General features: G+C 44.8%; 1 protein-coding gene across 2 annotated transcripts; it reads right to left on the reverse strand.

Annotated features, from left to right (window-relative positions):
- Positions 1-244: 244 nt before the first annotated feature.
- Positions 245-21,136, reverse strand: LOC149457151 (lymphocyte antigen 6E-like). 2 transcript variants are annotated; one of them, XM_089683998.1, is made up of 3 exons: positions 20,976-21,136; positions 6,766-6,888; positions 245-512 (listed from the first exon to the last, which is right to left on the reverse strand). In XM_089683998.1, exons 1-3 carry the CDS (start codon positions 21,109-21,111, stop codon positions 304-306), a joined length of 468 nt encoding a protein of 155 aa, XP_089540124.1. In that variant the 5' UTR covers positions 21,112-21,136; the 3' UTR covers positions 245-303. The 2 variants fall into 2 exon arrangements, with proteins under 2 accessions (XP_089540124.1, XP_089540125.1); XM_089683999.1 differs by lacking the exon at positions 20,976-21,136 and adding an exon at positions 19,041-19,152.
- Positions 21,137-24,062: the final 2,926 nt, after the last annotated feature.

The raw sequence follows: 24,062 nt of genomic DNA on the forward strand, positions 1-24,062 counted from the left end.
CTCCCTTCATCAGGGTTTAAAATGTTATCCCACCGGGTTCCACTTGTGCATCACTATTGGGTGGCTGACCATTTAAGTACAGTGCTTCTGGTTGGATGTCAATTAATAGTCAACATAAAATGTCCTTCAGAGGAAGAAATGGCTCTATAGGTATTTATGTATAAGGTATCATATGGGCCCTATATGCAGGCACCTGATATCCAATATTACAGACACGGCAAAAGACAGACTCACAACACCAAGGTTTTTATTGCAACAGCTTTATTGATGCAGGTTGGACAATCTGTTATCTCACATCATGTATTAGAGAAGTGGGTTACTGATAAAAATCAGGATGATTCCCAGCGCCAGGACAATGGCGGCATAGCTGGACTTGATGCTGATGGCTCCGCTGGTATTGCACAGGTCAGTGGTGCAGCAGGACCTGGTAATTGTAGCCCCATTTTCGATGACGGTGGTGGGTGAGCAGATGGGTGAACACATCTTGTAGATCACGGTTGCAGTTACTCCATCTACGTAGACAGAACAAATGGAACAGTCTTTAAACTCTAGTAAAATATCTTTCTTTGATGAAACTTGTAACCTTTTAACACCTAGAGACTTTGTACCTCTTAACCACTTCCCTACCAGGCACTTATACCCCCTTCCTTACCAGGCCAATTTTCAGCTTTCAGCGCTGCCGCACTTTGATTGACAATTGCGCGGTCATGCAACATTGTACCCATATGAAATTTTGATCATTTTTTTCTCACAAATAGAGCTTTCTTTTGGTGGTATTTAATCGCCACTGGGCGCTTTACTTTTTGCGCTATAAATTAAAAAATGTGCAAAAAATTTGAAAAAAAAAAAAAGTTTATTTGTTTCTTTTATAAAATTTTTCAAACAGGTATTTTTTCTCCTTCACTGATTTGCGTTGATGAGGCGGCACTGATGGGCACTGATAGGCGGCACTGATGGGCACTGATAGGCAGCACTAAAGGGCACTGATAGGCAGTACTAATGAGGTGGCACGGATAGGCGGCACTGATAGACAGCACTAATTAGGGGTCACGGATAGGCGGCACTGATAGACAGCACTAATTAGGGGTCACGGATAGGCGGCACTGATATGCAGCACTGATAGGCGGGACTGATAGGTGACACTGATGATGGGTACTGATAGACGGCACTGACTGGCATCACTTCTGGGCACTGACTGGCGGCACTGACTGGCACAACCCCTGGGCACTGACTGGTGGCACTGACTGGCAGCACTGGTGGGTGGCACTGGTGGGTGGCACTGGTGGACAGCACTGGTGGGTGGGCACATGTGGGTGGCACTGGTGGGCACAGGTGGGTGGCACTGGTGGGCACAGGTGGGTGGGCACAGGTGGGTGGCACTGCTGGGCACATGTAGGTGGCACTTCTGGGCACAGGTAGGTGGCACTGCAGAGTGGCACAGGTGGGGGCACTGCTGGGCACAGGTGGGGGCACTGCTGGGCACAGGTGGGGGCACTGCTGGGAATGGGTGGGCGGGGCTAGTGGGCGCACTGCTGATCGGAAATGCGGGGGTCACTGCTGGGCACCGATCATCAGGGCACTGATCATCAGTGCCCTGATGATCGGTGCCGATCCCCGCTGTGACAACTGCCGGTTCTCGGCAGTACTTTCCTCACGATCTGACAGCGTGAGGAAAGTGCAGCCGAGAACCGGCACTTGCATTTTCCTGTGATCAGCGTGTCATTGGACACCGCTGATCACGTGGTAAAAGGCCGGTGGGATCGGCCTTTCACCACATCTCGTGATCAGCTGTGTCCGTAGGACACAGCGATCACGGAGATCGCCGGGTGCGCGCCCCCTGGGGCGCGCAGGAGAGCGCGTTCTGGGAGGACGTCATATGACGTCCACTCAGAACTGGCCGGCCGCGGTGAAGCCGTCTTTCGGCTATGCGCGGTCGGCTAGTGGTTAAAGTGTGCATGTCACAAACCTGGCCAATTCACGCTAAGCATATGATGAGGTGACCTTCGGTGAAATCCCAAAGATCGATAGATCCAGCATCCAAATTTATAGACAATCCTGAATTTTTCTGTGCAAGCCCAACTAGTCCCCCCCATCTTCTAAGATTCCCTCTAGGTTCCTGACTTGTATCCATGGGCAAATGTAGGGAGCTTTTGACATCAGTTTGAGATGCTTCTGAGATGATTCAAAATTCACTGACAGGTCCATTGGACCCGCAGTTAACCTTCTGATTTATTTCAGCGGTGTTGGCATTCTCATAGGCTTGTGTAGGCAACATTTTTCAACCATGGTGTACCTTAAAATTGCCCTAAATATTGTCCACAATCACTGGGGTCATGTGAACTGCGTGAGGGAGAAGATCTTAAAGTGTGCATGTCACAAACCTGGCCAATTCAGGCTAAGCATATGATGAGGTGACCTTTGGTGAAATCCCAAAGATCAATAGATCCAGCACCTGAATTTTTTAGACAGTCCTGAATTTTTCCACGCAAGCCCAGCTAGTCCCCCTCATCTTCTAAGATTCCCTATAGGTTCCTGACTTGTGTTGAAGGACTTCCATGGGCAAATGTAGGGCGCTTTTGACATCAGCTTGAGATGCTTCTGAGATGATTCAGAATTCATTGACAGGTGCATTGGACCCGCAGTTAACCTTCTGATTTACTTCATCGGTGTTGGCATTCTCATAGGCTTGTGTAGGCAGCATTTTTCAGCCATGGTGTACCTTAAAATTGCCCTAAATATTGTCCACAAGCCGGCGGATGGATGAAGCCTGCCTATATTGTTACACAAAGCCACAGGTTTTTATTGTGCAGCATTACGACCTTGATCACCATGTGGGTGCCTTGTTTACCCCTCCTTTGCCCCTCTCTGTCAGCACTGGGGTCATGTGAGCTGCGTGAGGGAGAGGAACTGAAGAAGAAGAGAAATGTTGGAATACCAGACAGTACCAGCGTGCAAAGGTACGCTCTAATCACCTCTAATGTTAGGTGCCCTACATGATGTGTAGATGCTGCTGCTTAAAACTATTACTTTTTTTTTGTTACAATTTTACAATGGGGTGCAATGAGAGTGTGCAGACTTTTACACCCTGTTCTAAATTATTATGCAAATTCTATTTAAGTGTCACAAAGATGAAATATTTAGTTTTTCAGTGTAACTCATGGATGGCATTGTGTGTCAGGGCTCTTTTGATCACTGAAAACAATCTGGGACACCTGTGATAATTAGATTGGCCGGTGAGCCCAATTTAAGGGAAAACTACTAAAGGACGGCGTTCCACATTATTAAGCAGAGCACCATTTTCAAGCAATATGGGGAAGAAAAAGGATCTCTCTGCTGACGAAAAGAGTGAAATAGTTCGATGCCTTGGACGAGGGATGAAAACATTCGATATTTCAGGAAAACGTCAGCGTGATCATCGCACTATGAAGAGATTTGTGGCTGATTCAGAGCACAGATGGGTTGGTGCAGATAAAGGCACATTGAGGAAGATTTCTGCCAGATCCATGTATCGGATCAAGAGAGCAGCTGCTACAATCCCATTACATAGCAGCAAACAGATATTTGAAGCTGCTGGTGCCTCTGGAGTCCCACGGACATCAAGGTGTAGAGTCCTCCAGAGTCTTGCAACTGTGCAGAAACCTTCTATTCGGCCACCACTAACCAATGCTCACAAGCAGAAACGGCTGCATTGGGCAGAAAAATACATGAAGACTAATCCTGTTCACTGATGACTGCCATGCAACCCTGCATGGTCCAGATGGATGGAGTAGCGGATGGTTGGTGGACGGCCACCCTGTTCCAACAAGGCTGCGACGTCAGCAAGGTGGTGGTGGAGTCATGTTTTGGGCCGGAATCATGGGAACAGAGCTGGTCGGCCCCTTTAGGGTCCCCGAATGTGTAAAGATGACCTCTGCAAAGTATGTGGAGTTTATGACTGACCACTTTCTTCCCTGGTACAGAAGGAAGAATGCTTTCCGTAATAAAATCATCTTCATGCATGACAATGCACCATCTCATGCTGCAAAGAATACCTCTGCATCAATGGCTGCTATGGGGATAAAAGGAGAGAAAGTCATGGTGTGGCCTCCATCCTCCCCTGACCTCAATCCTATGGAGAACCTTTGGAGCATCCTCAAGCAAAAGATCTATGAGGGTGGGAGGCAGTTTACATCCAAACAGCAGCTCTGGGAGACTATTCTGACATCTGGCAAACAAATTCAAGCAGAAACTGTCCAAAAACTCCCAAGTTCAATGGATGCCAGACTTGTGATCTGCTATCAGATAAGGGCTCCTATGTTACAATGTAACGTGACCGCTTCAAATGTTAACAAAGTTAAAATGTTGTTAAAAGTTTGATTGAAATAGCTTTTGATTTCAGTAAATCTGCTGCAAACACAACAAATGACAATTTTCAGTTCTTTACAACCTATAAAGTGTTTTGAAACTTCCTGTGCGGAATAATCCGGAACAAAAATCCTGTTATCATTAGGAGGTTTGTTCAATAAAATGTGAATTGTCCTCTTCTAGTTGTAACCTGAGAATTCTGCCGACTTATTTACATCAATTATTGAGGGAAATGAGAAAAATATCATTTGCATAATAATTTGGAACACCGTGTAAGGAGCTGCTGAACACCAGAACGCGTTCCCCTCACCACGTTCCATGCGCGTTCCCCTCACCACATTCCATGCGCTTTCCCCTCACCATGTTCCGTGCGTGTTCCCCTCACCACGTTCCGTGCGCATTCTCCTCACCACGTTTCATGCGGTTTCCCCTCACCACATTCTGTGCGCGTTCTCCTTACCATGTTCCGTGTGTGTTCCCCTCACCATGTTCCATGCGCGTTCCCCTCACCACGTTCGTTGTGTGTTTCCCTCACCACGTTCAGAATGTACAGCAGTTGCGATCTGCAGCGGGTGTCACAGTTAAATTAACAACACCCCAAATGCAGCTCACAAACACAGTGCACATGCCTGCACCTTTTGTGCCATGCGATCCAGTTGCAGTGCATTTACAAAAGTGGTGCATGCACTACTTTTGGTGTGGTGCAGTGTGATTTGAGCTAGGGACTGACTGGATTTGACCCCAAGGTCAGCTATAAGTAATACATTGCTAGTAGGCAGTGTGACGAACGCGGATCGCTGTCACCAATATGTTACGACCACGGCGTCAGACCCCAGCCCTTCTCACTAAACTCGTGACCGAAGGACTAGCCAATCTAAAACCGCGATGTCACGTGCGTAACAATGCCACACCCAGCTGCACCCTGCACAATGATTTTCCAGCTAATTGGACCACAATCGATGTACCGGCAGCCTCAGTGATTGTTACTGGGTCAGGTTAATTACGCAATTAACCCTTCACACTGCCACCACCTCCTTTTTGTACAGAGAAAGAGGAAACACGCCAATATCAGCTATAACACCATAATGGTTGAGATAATCGTCTGTATAACACAGTCACCGAAGGCCGGTTATACAGAGGGTTAAACAAACACAGTAGCGCTCTCTTTAGAGGCAGGAATTCGTAAACTGCAATTAAGAGCTATAGAAACAGTTCTACACTTTCAGAAGGAAAGATTTATTACTAAAAGGTCAAAAAGGGTGCAATAAAAATATTTACAGAAAAAAGATGTAACCAATATATATATAAATATACAGAGAACAACATCACAGCAAAGATATAACAGAAAGGAGGTTAAAGGGTTAAAGTACTTGCCATTAAGCCTTGGATTTAAGCAGATCAAGTTTCAGAGCGAAAGGGTACGGGTCTCCCCAGGTGGTTCTGATGTTTAAATGGGAGACTTCTTCAACTTCCACTTCTTAGGCCTGACTACCCAATTTGTGGTTCCCTAGCAGCGGGTGTCTCTGAAGTCAAGGACCAATGCCCCGTTTAGGGAGGGATCGTCGGGGCGGATACCTAAACTAGAGCCAAAATCTCTCATAGTTCATATTTTGGCTCATAACTTTCCATATGCATAAGTGACACTCCACCCGCGGGTAGATTATTATGCGGACACGTCTGAGGATTGATTAGATATTAAATATGAAATTCTACACTGAATGGTTCACGGGATCTACTTTTCTGCTTTCCGATGTATTCCAACCACGGAGAGTGACCTCTTAAAATGTTCGGCTCCTCTTGGCCAATCTGATGATATGCCTGATTTTTATGTACGTCTCTCATATTCCAAGATATGAGACATAGGGGAAAAATGGATTTTTAAAAAGGTTATCTGGTTCAGTGTCTTTTGAACTCCTGAGAAGGCTGCGTTATCTTTTTACGAGGTGTTAAATTGCACAGGTTCTTTGGACAGCGAGGCCCCAGCTCCCTTGGGGATTTTATAGCACGTAGCCCCCTTTTGGGCTCTGGCCTCCTGTGACACTCCTAACACACACACACAAATGTTACTGTGACTCTCAGAGAGGGAGGGGGGGGGGAGAATGAGGGAGACCTGGAGAATTCTTGACAAAATGGATGGCCGTGCCTGCCTCTGGTGCGCACGTTTGCGACAGGCAGGATTAAGATGGGCCATTGTGTATAATCCATGGTATATTGGGACCAAGATGCCTGTTCTTAACATAATTCCAGCTAAACTTTGGGGGGGGGGGGTCTTTTATGGTGTGTGGTCCCATGAAAACCAACACGCTTTATTGTGGGATGCTTGTATCATCTAACCATTGGAGATTCACAAGGTGGTTGGCTGAAGTAGGTATGTAGAGAATCTCTTTATTGGCCGGATGAGTCATTTTTGTAAAGTCTTACCTGCTGTTTTACCAGTTATTACATCCGTCTCGCAGTAGTCGTCTCCAGTTCGGCAGGTCGTCGGTGTCTTGCAGTTGCTGTTGCTGGTTTCAGAGGAGCATGTGTAACATTGCAGGGAATAGGCTGAAAAAGAACCATTTACAGGGTGAGTCCACCTTCCAATAAAAGCAGATAAAACTTCTACATTTACACTGATAACAGCAGCACAGGACGAGCTCACCAATGTTTTACCAATATAATGGTTTTCCTTCCTTTTCCTTCTCTATCCTTAATAGATGAACTCAATCATACATTGGCCTGGAAAAAAAATGTGGGATGGTTTGATGTAGAGATTTCAGCACAGATAACGGTTGTTGAAGGACTGGATGGATTCAAAACGCAGCTTTGGGGTGGGTTATATACAGTAGGCTCGAATTTAGATGAACCCTTCTTAACCACATCAATACCGGGCACTTTCGCCCCCTTCCTGCCCAGAACAAATTTCATCTTTTAGTGCTATTGCACTTTTAATGACAATTGCACGGTCATGCAACGCTGTACCCAGATTAAATTTGTATCATTTTTTTGTGACAGAGCTTTCTTTTGGTGGCAATATCATCATAATATTCACCACTGAGTTTTTGTTTTTTGCTAAACAAATGAAAATATTTTGTAAAAAAAACCCTTTTCTTAGTTATTGTTATAAAAGTGTGAAGTTTTCTTCTTCACTGATGTGCACTGATAAAGGCTGCACTGACGGGCACTCATTGAGGGGCACTGATGTGCGCTGATGAAGGCTGCACTGACGGGCACTCATTGAGGGGCACTGATGTGCGCTGATGAAGGCTGCACTGACGGGCACTCATTGAGGGGCACTGATGTGCGCTCATAAAGGCAGCACTGACGGGCACTCATTGAGGGGCACTGATGTGCGCTGATAAAGGCTGCACTGACGGGCACTCATTGAGGGGCACTGATGTGCGCTGATAAAGGCTGCACTGACGGGCACTCATTGAGGGGCACTGATGTGCGCTGATAAAGGCTGCACTGACGGGCACTCATTGAGGGGCACTGATGAAGCTGCACGGATGGGCACTGATGAAGCTGCACTGTTGGACACTGATGAGGCTGCACTGATGGGCACTAATAAGCTGCACTGATGGGCACTGATGAGGTGGCACTGATGGGCACTGATGAGGGGGCACTGATGAGGCTGTACTGATAAGGTGGCACTGATGGGCACTGATGAGGGGGCACTGATGGGCATTGATGAGGCTGCACTGATAAGGTGGCTCTGATGGGTACTGAGAGGTGGCACTGATAAGCACTGATATGCTGCACTAATGGACATGGATTGGCACTGATGGGACTGCACTGATATTCTGCACTGATGGGTACTGACATGTGGACTGATAGGCCTGTACTGATGATCAGTGCCCTGGTTATCAGTGTAAATATCCCCTGTCTCAGGAAAGGCGGTTATCGATAACCAGCATTTGTTTACATGTGATCAGCTGTGATTGGACACAGCTGATCACATGGTAAAGAGCCAACATCATTGACTCTTTGCCCTGATTACAACATTTAGGGGGCCGCGCAAGACCCCTTCATCAGGTATATTATGATCATCACCTGCCTGACAAAAAGGTCCCAGACAGCCCTGAAATGATGTATTTATCTATTGCTGTGATGTGATTGCTTTCAGTAAAGCTTTTGGACACGATTCAAAGCTCCATGATGTGCTGGCAAATATGTCCATAGATCTAAAAAAAACACTTGACGTCCCATCTGCCATCGTAGCACAAGTGTGGTGACATTACCAACAGGGAGACTCAGGAGGCAAAAGGTGCAATTAAAGCTGAAGCTATAAGCACTTTTTATTTGAACGTTGAGATTGGTTCGCCTATCCATCCACAGAAAGATCAATAATGGTGGTTGTGCCGATCGCGGCGTCAGACCCCAGCCCTTCTCACCAAACTCGTGACCGAAGGACTAGCCAATCTAAAGCCGCGCTGTCACGTGCGTAACAATGCCACGCCCAGCTGCACTCTGCACAAAGATTTTCCAGCTAATGGACCACAATCGATGTACCGGCAGCCTGAGCGCGATTGTTACTGGGTCAGGTTAATTACGCAATTAACCCCTCACACTGCCACCACCTCCTTTTTGTACAGAGAAAGAGGAAACTCGGCAATATCAGCAAAACACTATGATGATTGGATAATCGTCTGTATACCACTGTCACCGCAGACAGGTTATACAGAGGGTTAAACCCACACAGTAGCGCTCTTCAGCAGCAGGAATTCATAATTTGCATTAAAGAGCTTTATAAACAGTTCAACAATTTCAGAAAGTAAGATTTATTACTAAAAGGTCAAAAGGGTGCAATAAAAATATTTACAGAAAAAGATGTAGCCAATATATATATAAATATACAGAGAACAATAGCACAGAAAAGAGATAACAGAAAGGAATTTAAATAGGTAAAGTACTTGCCAGTCATCCTTTGTTTATGCAGCTCCCAAGTGTCAGAGCCAAAAGGATGCTTTGATCTCCCATTGTTAGTTTTGATGTTAAGGCAGGGAGATCTTCAACTCTTCACACACCTCAGCTTAGCTTTTCTAGTAACCCCACAGGGTGTCTCCCTGGAGCAGTAAACCAATTGCCTCATTTGGGGAGGGAGTTGGTAGGTAGAGACCCAAGCTCTGACCAAAAACTCTCATAGCTTATATTATGGTTCATAATTTACCCTGGATACATACAACATCCTATCCACGAGTAGATTATTACGCAGAATCACCTGCTGAACAGTTAGATATGAAATATGAAATATTCGCTTGAATGGTTCAGGAGATATAATTTTCTGCTCTCCAGTATATGTCAGATAGGGGGTGTAATATACCAGGGAATTTGTATTAACATCAGCCGTCCGAATATGTGCTCCATGTTTATGTGAGTCTTCCATAATCCAAGATATGGAATCATAGGGAAAAATGGATGTTGAATGTGGTGTCTAGTTTATGACTTACCTGGAATGTCTTTGAACTCAGTGAGGGACTCGGTTTACGCTTTTATGATCCCTTTCCAAGCAAGAGTTTCATAGACAGAGGGGCACCAAGCTAGTGAGGTTTTATAGCCAGGACGCCCTCCCACTGAGTTTGTTGCCTGTGATCTCACTGACCACATGTCACTCAACAGAGAGGGAGGGGGATGAGGAAAGAGGGAGAGAGAGAAAATTATACAAGATGGACGGCCCTTTGCCAAAATGGAGGTTCCCATCCATCTCTGTGTGCATGATTGCTACAGTGGTCTCCAAGTGTTTGTAAACCCCGACAATGAACGTCTCTTATTTTGCTCCCTTTGGCTTTGCTTGTTATACCAATGAAAGTGTTTTGTTATATCTGTTCAATGAGAGCAAAAAATACTTGTTGATCACGTCAGAAATTTTGAGCTGTCCTATGTCCAGTACATACCCCCTGTGTTGTCTCAGGGAGAGCAAATCGGTCCTTCCAGTCCTTATCTTGGGACTACTTTGTGGAGGTGGAAGAGTAGGTGGTCCTGAGTAGTCTGATGTGAGAAAAGTGGGCAGGGTTGACACCGCTCAGTACACAAAAATTTCATGTGTTGTCAGCCCACAGCAGGGCATTTCTGGAAGCTCAATAGATAATTGACTCTATTTTCAGGATCTTGAAACAGATAAAACATCTAAAAATGTGTATATATATATATATATATATATATATATATATATATATCTCTTTTAAAGATGTACTGTGCATTTTTTTGCCCTGACATACACTTTAAAGACAGCAATGGATTTTTTCCATTTCCAATATCTGGCAATATTGTAGTACCACCCCCCACTCTTCTGTGCTGCCATCTTTGGATATCCCATGCATGCGCAGATATGCTGCAGGTCTGTGGTCAAAATGGTCCCATTGTCAGTGTGGTCAATATCCAGCTTAGCCAGATGCCCACACTTGTTTTCCATCATTTGATTGCTTAGTGCAACAAATGGTTTTAGCCCTGGAGGAGGCGCCGAGCCTGTTGTGTCCGGAGCTGGGTGTTGTCTATTTTCCCCCCTCCATCTTGGGCTTATCGGGAGACTGCTGGGCATGATTTTTTTCCAGTTTGTAGAGTTGCGCGTGTGCCGTGACGTCACATTGTGTCGTGACATCCTCACGCACGCATGCGCAATGCCATCATTATGTCATCAATAGCTCCCTATATGGAATCATGCTGGATGAAGGTGGGATATTTTGCTGGCTTACCTACAAAACAGAGGATAATGTGGTATGCTCCTTTTCTTGGGACTATGTATATTATATGTAGATAGTTATCTTACTTATATGGATCTTATTATGCTGTTCAGCCCAATGTTACGTTTGTTGATTTATTCATTACTGGGATATCTATATGACTCTTATTTATGTGAGGTCCCTATCAATATTGATTCATGGTATGTCTATAAGTGCTGTCAATGTATGCAGTGCTTTACATATATATTGTACATTCACATCAGTCCCCGCCCCCGAGGAGCGTACAATCTAAGGTCCCTAACTCACATTCATACATACACATACTAGGGACAATTTAGACAGGAACCAATTGGCGGTACAAATTATTAGTAATACCTCATCTAAAATATGCAGTTCAGTTTAGGGCACCAATTCACAAAAAGAACATTGGGGAACTGGAGAAAGTACAGAGAAGGGCAACCAAACTGATACGAGGCATGGAGGAGATCAGCTATGAGGAAAGATTAGAGGAACTGAATTTATTCTCTCTTGAGAAGAGGAGATTAAGGGGGATATGATCTCCATGTATAATACATAAGGGGGGGATATGATCACCATGTATAATACATAAGGGGGGATATGATCTCCATGTATAATACATAAGGGGGGATATGATCTCCATGTATAATACATAAGGGGGATATGATCTCCATGTATAATACATAAGGGGGATATGATCTCCATGTATAATACATAAGGGGGGATATGATCTCCATGTATAATACATAAGGGGGATATGATCTCCATGTATAATACATAAGGGGGGATATGATCTCCATGTATAATACATAAGGGGGGATATGATCACCATGTATAATACATAAGGGGGGATATGATCACCATGTATAATACATAAGGGGGATATGATCTCCATGTATAATACATAAGGGGGGGATATGATCTCCATGTATAATACATAAGGGGGGATATGATCTCCATATATAATACATAAGGGGGGATATGATCTCCATGTATAATACATAAGGGGGGATATGATCTCCATGTATAATACATAAGGGGGGATATGATCACCATGTATAATACATAAGGGGGGATATGATCTCCATGTATAATACATAAGGGGGGATATGATCTCCATGTATAATACATAAGGGGGGATATGATCTCCATGTATAATACATAAGGGGGGATATGATCTCCATGTATAATACATAAGGGGGGGATATGATCTCCATGTATAATACATAAGGGGGGATATGATCTCCATGTATAATACATAAGGGGGGGATATGATCTCCATGTATAATACATAAGGGGGGGATATGATCACCATGTATAATACATAAGGGGGGGATATGATCTCCATGTATAATACATAAGGGGGGATATGATCTCCATGTATAATACATAAGGGGGGATATGATCTCCATGTATAATACATAAGGGGGGATATGATCTCCATGTATAATACATAAGTGGGGGATATGATCTCCATGTATAATACATAAGGGGGGGATATGATCTCCATGTATAATACATAAGGGGGGATATGATCTCCATGTATAATACATAAGGGGGATATGATCTCCATGTATAATACATAAGGGGGATATGATCTCCATGTATAATACATAAGGGGGGATATGATCTCCATGTATAATACATAAGGGGGGATATGATCTCCATGTATAATACATTAGTGGTTCATATAGTGAACTCGGTGTAGTTATTCCCCCTGAGGTCATCACAGAGGACAAGGGGGCGCTCTTTATGTCTGGAGGAAAAGAAATGTAATCTCCAAACATGAAAAGGTTTCTTCACAGTGAGAGATGTGAAAATGTGGAATAGACTCCCTCAGGAGTTGGTTGTGGCCAGCTCAGTGGATTGCTGTAGGAAAGTCCTGGATTCTTTCTTGGATACACAGAATATAACTGGATATAACATTTATAGGGAAAGGTGATCCAGGGAATATCCGATTGCCTCTCGGGGGATCAGGAAGGAATTTTTTCCCCAGGAGGAGCAAATTGGATCGTGCTTTGCTGGGTTTTTTGCCTTCCTCTGGATCAGCTGTGGGTGTAGGATTATAACTTTTTTTTTTTTCTATGGTTGAACTGGATGGACTTTTGTCTTTTTTCAGCCAGACTATGTAACTAAAATTCAATAAAAAAAGATTTGAAAAGAAATTGATGCCACATTACCATTAATATCTTTAACAATATAAAGGAAAAAAAATGATATATAAAATATTGATTTTAGATTCCATCAGTCATAGGATATAGAGTAATAGTGTGTGATATGTGGGATACAATTTTAGTCATGGTAACTATTAACCATTTGCTGCCCGGACAATAGCTTTCCGGGTGGACGCCATTTGGCGTCATCCCGGGCATGCACAGTTTTCACGCTTGCAGAGCCGCGCAGCGGCGCGTTCTGTCACCGGCCCTGTACCTCAGACACGGCCAATGACAGATCTGAGTATCGGCCCCCATTGCTGGTACCATGTGACCAATCACAGCAGGTCACATGACAGTTGTATAATGGATGGCTTCATTCATGATGCCATCCATTGTATACTAGTGTCTAGCTGTGAATGGTCACAGCGATCACATGCACATGTCATGTGATTAGCTGTGGCCAAATCACCGCTAAGCACAAAAAAAAAACCCTGAATGAATCGATGTCATTCAGGTAAATGCTTGCTTATAGCAAAGTAACTCTTTGCTATAAGCAAATTGTGTAAAAAAAAAAAAAATACACTGATCACTTCCCCAAAGTACTATGGTAACATTGTACTACTTTGGACATAGTGAAATATGAAAAAAAAAATCTTAAAAAAATGAAATAAAAAATTAAAAATAATAAAGAAAAAAAAAATTATTTTTTTTTCATACTGTCACCAATCAGTGTCCCTGTTCACCGCCATGCCAGTTATATGATGACGCTGTACTGCACTGGTGACAGTATGTAAAAAAAAAAAATAGTGAAAATAATTTTTTTCATTTTTTCATTTTCCGAAAAATTATGACAAAAAAAATACAACTTCAAAAAACTCGCCATGCCTCTTATGAAGTACGTCGGACTGTCTACTCTGCAAAAAGGGGTCATTTGGGGGATATCTGTACTGTCCTGACATTTGGGGATATCTGTACTGTCCTGACATTTGGGGGATATCTGTACTGTCCTGACATTTGGGGGATATCTGTACTGTTCTGACATTTGGGGGATATCTGTACTGTCCTGACATTTGGGGGATATCTGTACTGTCCTGACATTTGGGGGATATCTGTACTGTCCTGACATTTGGGGGATATCTGTACTATTCTGACATTTGGGGGATATCTGTACTATTCTGACATTCTTGGACCTCAAGAAATTAGATTGGCTGTCAGTACTTCAGGATTGATCAATATTCAGATCTATACCATAGTTTGTGAACTCTATAACTTTCCTACAGACTATAAAATACATCCTAATTTGGGTTATTGTCACCAAAGACATGGAGCAGAATACATCTCGGCCTAAATTTATGAAGAACAATTATTTATTTGCAAACTTTTATAACAGAAACAAAGAAAAATGTTTTTTTTCAAAATTTTCGGTCTTTTTTTGTTAATTTAGCAAAAAATAAAAACCCCGGCGGTGATTAAATACCACCAAAAGAAAGCTCTAGTTGTGTGAAGAAAATGATAAAATTTTAGTTTGGGTACAATGTTGTATGACCGCGCAATTGTCATTCAAAGTGTGAGAGCGCTGAAACCTGAAAACTGGCCTGGACAGGAAGGGGGAAAATTGCCCGGTATGGAAATGGTTAATGATACAAATGTATTCTGTTGTGGCGGGGACACATTCTGTTGTGTTGTGGCGGGGACACATTCTGTTGTGTTGTGGCGGGGACACATTTCAGTCACAGCTCTCCGCCTGTTTCCCAGTTTGTTGTTAAGTTATTCTTGGACTGGTCTAAGGCTGAACATTTGGACCCAACCATCTCTGGTGATGTCTTCTCTGCCTTTCTCCTAAATGTTGGTAGTATACGTGAACACGTTGCTGTTGCTCTAGGTAGGGTGTGCGCTCACAACCTGGGTATTGGTGCATTTACTTGATATTAGTGATGGGCCAAACACCGCCCCCCCCCCCCCATTCGGTTCATAGTTGAACATTCGAACCTAACGAAAGTTTGACCACAAACTTCGATACCGCATCTTGGTATGTGGTAAGATATCGGTCAGCTACTAAAATACCGCATGAGATATAATATTAAGTCATGCTGTATTTTAGTAGTGAAAACATTAATTCATGTTTCAGATGTCAGTGAGGTTCCCCACTGACAGCTGTATGTAAAAAGAATTGCCGGCAATCAACAAAATTAACATAAAAAAAACAGCGTGTGGTCCCCCCCTATCCATATCGAGCCCTTTGGGTCTGGTATAGATTTTGAGGGGAACCCCCACACCAAAATTTTTTAAAAGATGCCAGACCCGGAAGGTCAGTAACGGGGGGGGGGGGGGGGGACGAGAAAAGTGCACCCCCCCTTCCTGAATCATACCAGGCCACATGCCCTAAACATGGGGGATGCTTTGCAAAGCACCTTGTCCCTATGTTGATGGGGACAAGGGCCTCTTCCCCACAACCATAGCCGATGATTGAGGGGGTCTGTGGGCAGGGCGGTTTTAAGAAGGGGACCCCCAGATCTCACCCCCCCCCCATGTAAATGAGTATGGGGTACATGGTACCCGCTAGTCTTAACTAGTATTTTCTGGAGGGATCTTGTTCATGTTCCTGAAAATATAGGTTTATTAAACAGATGCACAAATATTGTGTAAAATAAAAAATTGACATCCACCATCTATTTATTCTACAGGACGTCTGTGTTCACAAAATATTTTAGGGGTTTTGCGTCATTTTTTTCTTGCCAAAAGTGCAAATTTTAAGTTGTGTTTATGTGCCGTACTTTATTTATGCAACTATATAGTATGACAAGTAGGACCCCCACACATTTAAATCTTGTATGCAGCCTTTTTATGTGTTCATCGCATGTATTGCAGATGCTGCACTTTCTCTATGAGGGCAAATAAAATCTTTTGAACATAAAAATGCAGATTTTACCATGTGTGCGAAAGATGGAGCAATTTCTTCCAGAGATAAAGTGGTGAAGGGGTTATAATCTTTGTGATAAATCTTTGTGACGTTTACATTGATTGTTTTCATAAACGTTTATTAAAAGAAACACTAACAGTGATATCACAGCACTGCATACTACTACCACATACAGATGTGACATGTATTATGGGGGTTTTTGAATTGGTATCAAGGTATCAATTGTTTGTTTGTTTGTTTGTTTGTTTGTTTGTTTTTAAACAGAACAACAGAAAAAATAGCTTTGTAAATGTAACCCTCATATGTAAAAAAAAAATGCTGTTCATGTTAAATATAATAAACTGTTTTCTAATCCATCTTTTTAATATACCATTTTTCTCTTACTTATGTATATATTGCAGATTGCAGCAGCAACACAGTTGTCAAGTGAAAGCCAAGGATGAGTATATTAAAAAATATAAAGATTCTGGCATAAAACTGGCCGTGATACATTTATTAATTGTAGAATTTTGTTGGGATTAGCAGGTATAAAGATCCCTTGGCTGACCGTTTGGTGATGCCTTCATGGGATCCACTAATTTCAATTGACTTTCTGTTGAAGTACCATGTCAATGTCTCCATTCACATAGAACGAACGTTCTACTTCTGAATTAGCTTTGACAAGCGCATGTGCGCAGTGGCGTCCCGAGGCAGATGCGAGGGGTGTGCGCCGCACCGGGTGACACCTACCGCACGGGGTGACACCAGACCCGCTCCACGAAAAGGTAAGTTGTAAAGCAAGCCGATGATCCCCGCAGGATGGATCGGATCTGCGGATTGGGGAGTATAATGGATCGGACTCCGAACCATTATGCTCAATCCTCAGATCCGAACCATCCTGCGGGGATCGTCGGCATGCAACCTATACGGGGTGATACCGGACCCGCTCCACAAAAAATGTAAGTTGTAAAGCAAGCCGACGATCCCCGCAGGATGGATCGGATCTGCGGATTGGGGAGCATAATGGTTCGGACTCCGAACCATTATGCTCAATCCTCAGATCCGAACCATCCTGCGGGGATCGTCGGCATGCAACCTATAGGGGTGATACCAGACCCGCTCCACAAAAAAGGTAAGTTGTAAAGAAAGCCGACGATCCCCGCAGGATGGATCTGATCTGCGGATTGGGGAGCATAATGGTTCGGACTCCGAACCATTATGCTCAATCCTCAGATCCGATCCATCCTGCGGGGATAGTCAGCATGCAACCTATACGGGGTGATACCGGACCCGCTCCACGAAAAAGGTAAGTTGTAAAGCAAGCCGACGATCCCTGCAGGATGGATCGGATCTGTGGATTGAACATAATGGATCGTACTCCGATCCATTATGATCCCCAATCTGCAGATTCGATCCATCCTGCGGGGATCGTCGGCATGCAACCTATACGGGGTGATACCGGACCCGCTCCACAAAAAATGTAAGTTGTAAAGCAAGCCGACGATCCCCGCAGGATGGATCGGATCTGCGGATTGGGGAGGATAATGGATCAGAGTCCGATCCATTATGCTCAATCCGCAGATCCGAACCATCCTGCGGGGATCATCGGCATGCAACCATGGGCGGACTGACAACTCATGGGGCCCCCGGGCAATACGGGATCATGGGGCCCCTGTGTCCTTGCCCAAACTCAAAAAAGCCTATGAAAAAGGTACCAGGGGCATCTCATGGGGCCCCCTACTGACCCCGGGCCCTCGGGCAGCGCCCGAGTTTCCAAATGGTCAGTCCGCCCCTGCATGCAACCTATATGGGGTGACACTGGACCCGCTCCACAAAAAGGTAAGTTGTAAAGAAAGCCGACGATCCCAGCAGGATGGATCGGATCTGCGGATTGGGGAGGATGATGAATCGGAGTCGGATCTATTATGCTCAATCCTCAGATGCGGGCCATCCTGCGGGGATTGTCGGAGGGGGTGTCACCAAGTGTTACCGCACCGGGTGACAACAACCCTGGGGACGCCCCTGCATGAGCATAAGACTAGTAACAATTTTTATCGGCCGTGAGTGAATTAAAACATTAGAAATGTGTTTTTATTCCCTTTAAATTCGACAAAAATGTTCCTCCCTTGGCCTTTGATTTGTTTTGCTTGCTTCCTCGCTCGCTCTGGTCAAAACCAATTGTTGAATTGTCCCTCTAAATGAACAAATGTTCTAAAAAGGACTAAATTCTACAGCTGTAGGGCCATATTCAGCGCAAAAGGCAACCAGTTGCGAGTGTGAAGGTGGCATGTAGAAGGAAATCGTATTCCAGTGCAAGAATTGTAGAGAGTTAACTAAGACAGAGAGGGGGAGGTGGTGTAGGTGGGGTTATAGGGGCCCAGAATGCATGGGAAGGAAGAGGAAGTAGGCTTGGAGAGGGTTGTGAGAGGCAATGGGATGCAAGTGGGGGATGGGGGTAATATCAGGGGTAGAGGGGAAAGAAAATAAATGGGGGGGCAGGGGCATCCCTAGGGTTGGTGTCACGCGGTGCGATAACACTTGGTGACACCCCCTCCGACGATCCCCGCAGAAAGGATCGGATCTGCGGATTGAGCATCATGGATCGGACTCCGATCCATGATGCTCAATCCGCAGATCCGATCCATCCTGCGGGGATCGTCGGCTTGTTTACAACTTACCTTTTCGTGTAGCGGGTCCGGTGTCACCCCGTATAGGTTGCATGCTGACGATCCCCACAGGATGGATCGGATCTGCGGATTGAGCATGATGGATCGTAATCCGATCCATCCTGCGGGGATCGTCAGCTTGCTTTACAACTTACCTTTTCGTGGAGCGGGTCCGATGTCACCCCGTATAGGTTGCATGCTTACGATCCCCGCAGGATGGATCGGATCTGCGGATTGAGCATGATGGATCGGAATCCGATCCATCCTGCGGGGATCGTCGGCTTGCTTTACAACTTACCTTTTCGTGGAGCGGGTCCGGTGTCACCCTGTGTGGTAAGTGTCACCCGGTGTGGAGTACAAACTTGCCATATACTTTGAGATAACTGCATACAGTTACAATTACAACTTTCTGTAACCACTTCCTGTCCGGCCCATGTATATACGGACTCCCCGCCCCCTCCTTGTCCTCCTGACACAGTAGAACACCGATCGTCGTACGGGACCTCTGTGTGCAGTCCCGATCGCGTGATCACTGATTGGCCAATCAGTGATCACATGCAGAGTAGTACACAAGATGTCACTTCTGACATCACTGCTTACTACGTGTGAAATCTGTGAATGATCACAGCGGTCACATGCTACAGGACTATTCACAAAAGCCTTGTACCATGTGACAAGCTGTGGCCAATCACAGCTCACACAGTATTTCTCAATGGCTGCAAGAATGCAGCCAGAGAGAAGGAGAAATGATTGCTTTTACAGCCTTTATGGGTGTAAAAGAAATCAGTGTAAAAAACAAAAAAAAATCTTCCATCACCCCCCACAAGTAGTACAGTGTCACCATGGTGACACTGTACTGCTAGGGTGACAGTATGTAAAAAAAAAAAAAAAACATAAATAATAATATAAAATATATAAAATAAAAATGTAAAAAAAAATTTGGAAAATTTATAATTTTTGGTTATAAACTAATTTGGGCTTTTTTTTTACTAAAAATATACATTTTGGCTAAGATATATGATGAAATATTTATTTGCAAAATTTTTGTCAACATTTTTGGACTTTTTCATTTATATAGCAAAAAAAATAAAAATCCCAGCGGTGAATAAATACCACCAAAATAAATTTTTATCTGTCTCAAAAAAATGCTAAAAAATTGATATGGGTACAGTGTTGCATGACCGCGCAATTGTCATTCAAAGTGTGATAGCGCTGAAAGCTGAAAATTGGCCTGGACAGGAAGGGGGGGAAAGTGTCCGGACTGGAAAGGGGTGAAAGTGTCCGGACTGGAAGGGGGGGAAAGTGTCCGGACTGGAAGGGGGGGAAAGTGTCCGGACAGGAAGGGGGTGAAAGTGTCCGGACAGGAAGGGGGTGAAAGTGTCCGGACTGGAAGGGGGGGAAAGTGTCCGGACTGAAAGGGGGTGAAAGTGTCCGGAATGGAAGGGGGTGAAAGTGTCCGGACTGGAAGGGGGGAAAGTGTCCGGACTGGAAGGGGGGAAGTATCCGGACTGGAAGGGGGGGAAAGTGTCCGGATTGGAAGGGGGGAAAGTGTCCGGACTGGAAGGGGGGAAGTATCCGGACTGGAAGGGGGGGAAAGTGTCCGGATTGGAAGGGGGGAAAGTGTCCGGACTGGAAGGGGGGGAAAGTGTCCGGACTGGAAGGGGGGGAAAGTGTCCGGACTGGAAGGGGGTGAAAGTGTCCGGACTGGAAGGGGGTGAAAGTGTCCGGACTGGAAGGGGGTGAAAGTGTCCGGACTGGAAGGGGGTGAAAGTGTCCGAACTGGAAGGGGGGGGGAAAGTGTCCGGACTGGAAGGGGGTGAAAGTGTCTGGACTGGAAGGGGTTAAAATGGATTTCAGTATCCTGCTCAAAGGTTACAACCATGCTGCAGTCTGGGGTTTGAGGAAAGAACCCTTAGGACCCCCACCCCCAGTGGCATCCCTAGGCAGGTGCGTGGGGCACCTGCAGAGGGATGCCACTGGGGGGGGGGGTCCTAAGGGTTCTTTCCTCAAACCCCAGACTGCAGCATGGTTGTAACCTCTGAGCAGGATACTAAAATCCATTTTAAAGAAAGTTGTAATTGTAGCTGTACTGCAGTCATCTCAAAGGGTATGGCAAGTTTGTAGCTTCTATAAATTACTTGTTGCTTTTTTAAAAATGTATTTAAATGTATCATAAAATTGTAAAATTCCCCAGAAAACAATCATAATATTAATGATGTCCAGTGCCCCTTACCTGATCCTACACAGAGAGCTGCCAGCAGTAGGATGCTTGTGTGTGCTGCCATTGTAAGCTGGAGGTTGCTTGTGAGTATGGAGTTCCAAGACTCATGCCTTAAATATATATATCTTGCCCCCCCCCCCCCTCCCATATTGGCATAACATGGACCCTGCCCTTATAACAACATGATATGCTCAGCTAAAGAATGCAGGAAAGGAAAATCAAAGTATTTCAAAAAGTTACATCCACCCACTTATTTTATTTCGCAATGGATACATATTCACATAGTTATTCACGCTGAAAAAACACACAAATCAATCTTGTTCAACCAACATTAAAAAAAAAAAAAAAGCATGCAAATAGAAAACCTCCATATATACAATTCTATACCCACAATTGATCCAAAGGAAGGCAAAAAACCCAATAAAACACGATCCAATTTGCTCCAAAGGGGGAAAAAATCTTTCCTGATAACACATTCCCCGGATCAACTACCCCGGATATTGTCACCTATAAATGCTAGTAAACGGTTATATTATTTTCTTTTTTAAAACAATCTACTAATCTGGCAAGAACTGGGGGTCTATGCCACATTTTCACCGCTCTTTCTGTGAAGAAGCCTTTGCACATGTGAAAGTTAAATCTCTATTCCTCCAGACATAAAGAGTTCCCCCTTGTCCTCTGTTCACTATATAAACCACTGTTGTATTTATACATGGAGATCACATCCCCCCCTTATGTATTATACATGGAGATCATATCCCCCCTTATGTATTATACATGGTGATCATATCCCCCCTTATGTATTATACATGGAGATCATATCCCCCCTTATGTATTATACATGGAGATCATATCCCCCCTTATGTATTATACATGGAGATCATATCCCCCCTTATGTATTATACATGGTGATCATATCCCCCCCTTATGTATTATACATGGAGATCATATCCCCCCCTTATGTATTATACATGGAGATCATATCCCCCTTATGTATTATACATGGAGATCATATCCCCCCTTATGTATTATACATGGAGATCATATCCCCCTTATGTATTATACATGGAGATCATACCCCCCTTATTTATTGTACATGGAGATCATATCCCCCCTTATGTATTATACACGGAGATCATATCCCCCCTTATGTATTATACATGGAGATCATATCCCCCCTTATGTATTATACATGGAGATCATATCCCCCCTTATGTATTATACATGGAGATCATATCCCCCCTTATGTATTATACATGGTGATCATATCCCCCCTTATGTATTATACATGGAGATCATATCCCCCCTTATGTATTATACATGGAGATCATATCCCCCTTATGTATTATACATGGAGATCATATCCCCCTTATGTATTATACATGGAGATCATATCCCCCCTTATGTATTATACATGGAGATCATATCCCCCCTTATGTATTATACATGGAGATCATATCCCCCCCTTATGTATTATACATGGAGATCATATCCCCCTTATGTATTATACATGGAGATCATATCCCCCCTTATGTATTATACATGGAGATCATATCCCCCTTATGTATTATACATGGAGATCATATCCCCCCTTATGTATTATACATGGAGATCATATCCCCCCTTATGTATTATACATGGAGATCACAGACAGTATTGACAAGGGGAATCCCTCCCATGGAACCATTGTGTTCTCCCAGCGAGGGGAGGGTTGGGGTAGGAGGACAACACAACGATTATTGACAGGGCCATCTGTTAGAAATCATGGGGCCCCATATAGCCTACCTGATGGGGCCCCCTTCGACACTGCCCTTGGTCCTGAGTCTGCCTCAAAACAAAATGCAAGCCACCAGGGACCTTTCATTATAGAGAACCAGGCCAGCAACCACACCTACCTGCTGAGAGCCACAGGAGGATCTGCCGCTACAATTTTCATCGGCCGTAAACGCTGCTGTGAATGTCACCAATATAGGATGCATTTCCTTGTCCTTCTACTATCATCATGATAATCACACAATACAGGTGCGCTGACTCCTGCAGATGATCCCTCTGTATGCTGGCTCCTGCAGATGGTCCCTCTGTGCGCTGACTCCTGCAGATGATCCCTCTGTGCGCTGACTTCGGCAGATGATCCCTCTGTGCGCTGACTCCTGCAGGTGATCCCTCTGTGCGCTGACTCCTGCAGAGGGTCCCTCTGTGCGCTGACTCCGGCAGATGGCCCCTCTTTGCGCTGACTCCGGCAGATGGTCCCTCTGTGCGCTGACTCCAGCAGATGGTCGCTCTGTGCGTTGGCTCCTGCAGATGGTCGCTCTGTGCGCTGGCTCCTGCAGATGGTCCCTCTGTGCTCTGGCTCCTGCAGATGATCCCTCTGTGCGCTGGCTCCTGCAGATGGTCCCTCTGTGGGCTGGCTCCTGCAGATGGTCCCTCTGTGCGCTGGCTCCAGCAGATGGTCCCTCTGTGCGCTTGCTCCTGCAGATGATCGCTCTGTGCGCTGCCTCTGGGAGATGGTCCCTCTGTGCGCTAACTCCGGCAGATGATCCCTCTGTGCGCTGACTCCTGCAGATTGACTGTTGCCTCTGCTCTGCCACTGCCGGCTGCACTGATGATAATGATGGTAGCTGCCAGCCTGAGTCTGCTACTGTTTCTGTAAGATGGAGCTGCCATCTCCTCAGCACTTACTTGCTGAAGGAGGCAGGCAGTGAGGAGGCTGATACAAAAGTCCTTCTATTCTACATCTACCAGGCACATAATACAGAAGACAGTCAGAGACTGCAGACATACTACAGGAGACAGTCAGAGACTGCAGACATACTACAGGAGACGGTCAGAGACTGCAGGCATACTACAGATGACAGTCAGAGACTGCAGACGTGGTACAGGAGACGGTCAGAGACTGCAGGAATACTACAGATGACAGTCAGAGACTGCAGACATGGTACAGGAGACAGTCAGAGACTGCAGACATACTACAGGAGACAGTCAGAGACTGCAGACATACTACAGGAGACAGTCAGAGACTGCAGACATACTACAGGAGACGGTCAGAGACTGCAGGCATACTACAGATGACAGTCAGAGACTGCAGACATGGTACAGGAG

This window comes from Staurois parvus, unplaced genomic scaffold (genome assembly GCF_062004578.1).
Source record: "Staurois parvus isolate SC_StPar_1 unplaced genomic scaffold, SC_StPar_1.0 ptg000333l, whole genome shotgun sequence".
NCBI lineage: Eukaryota > Metazoa > Chordata > Amphibia > Anura > Ranidae > Staurois > Staurois parvus.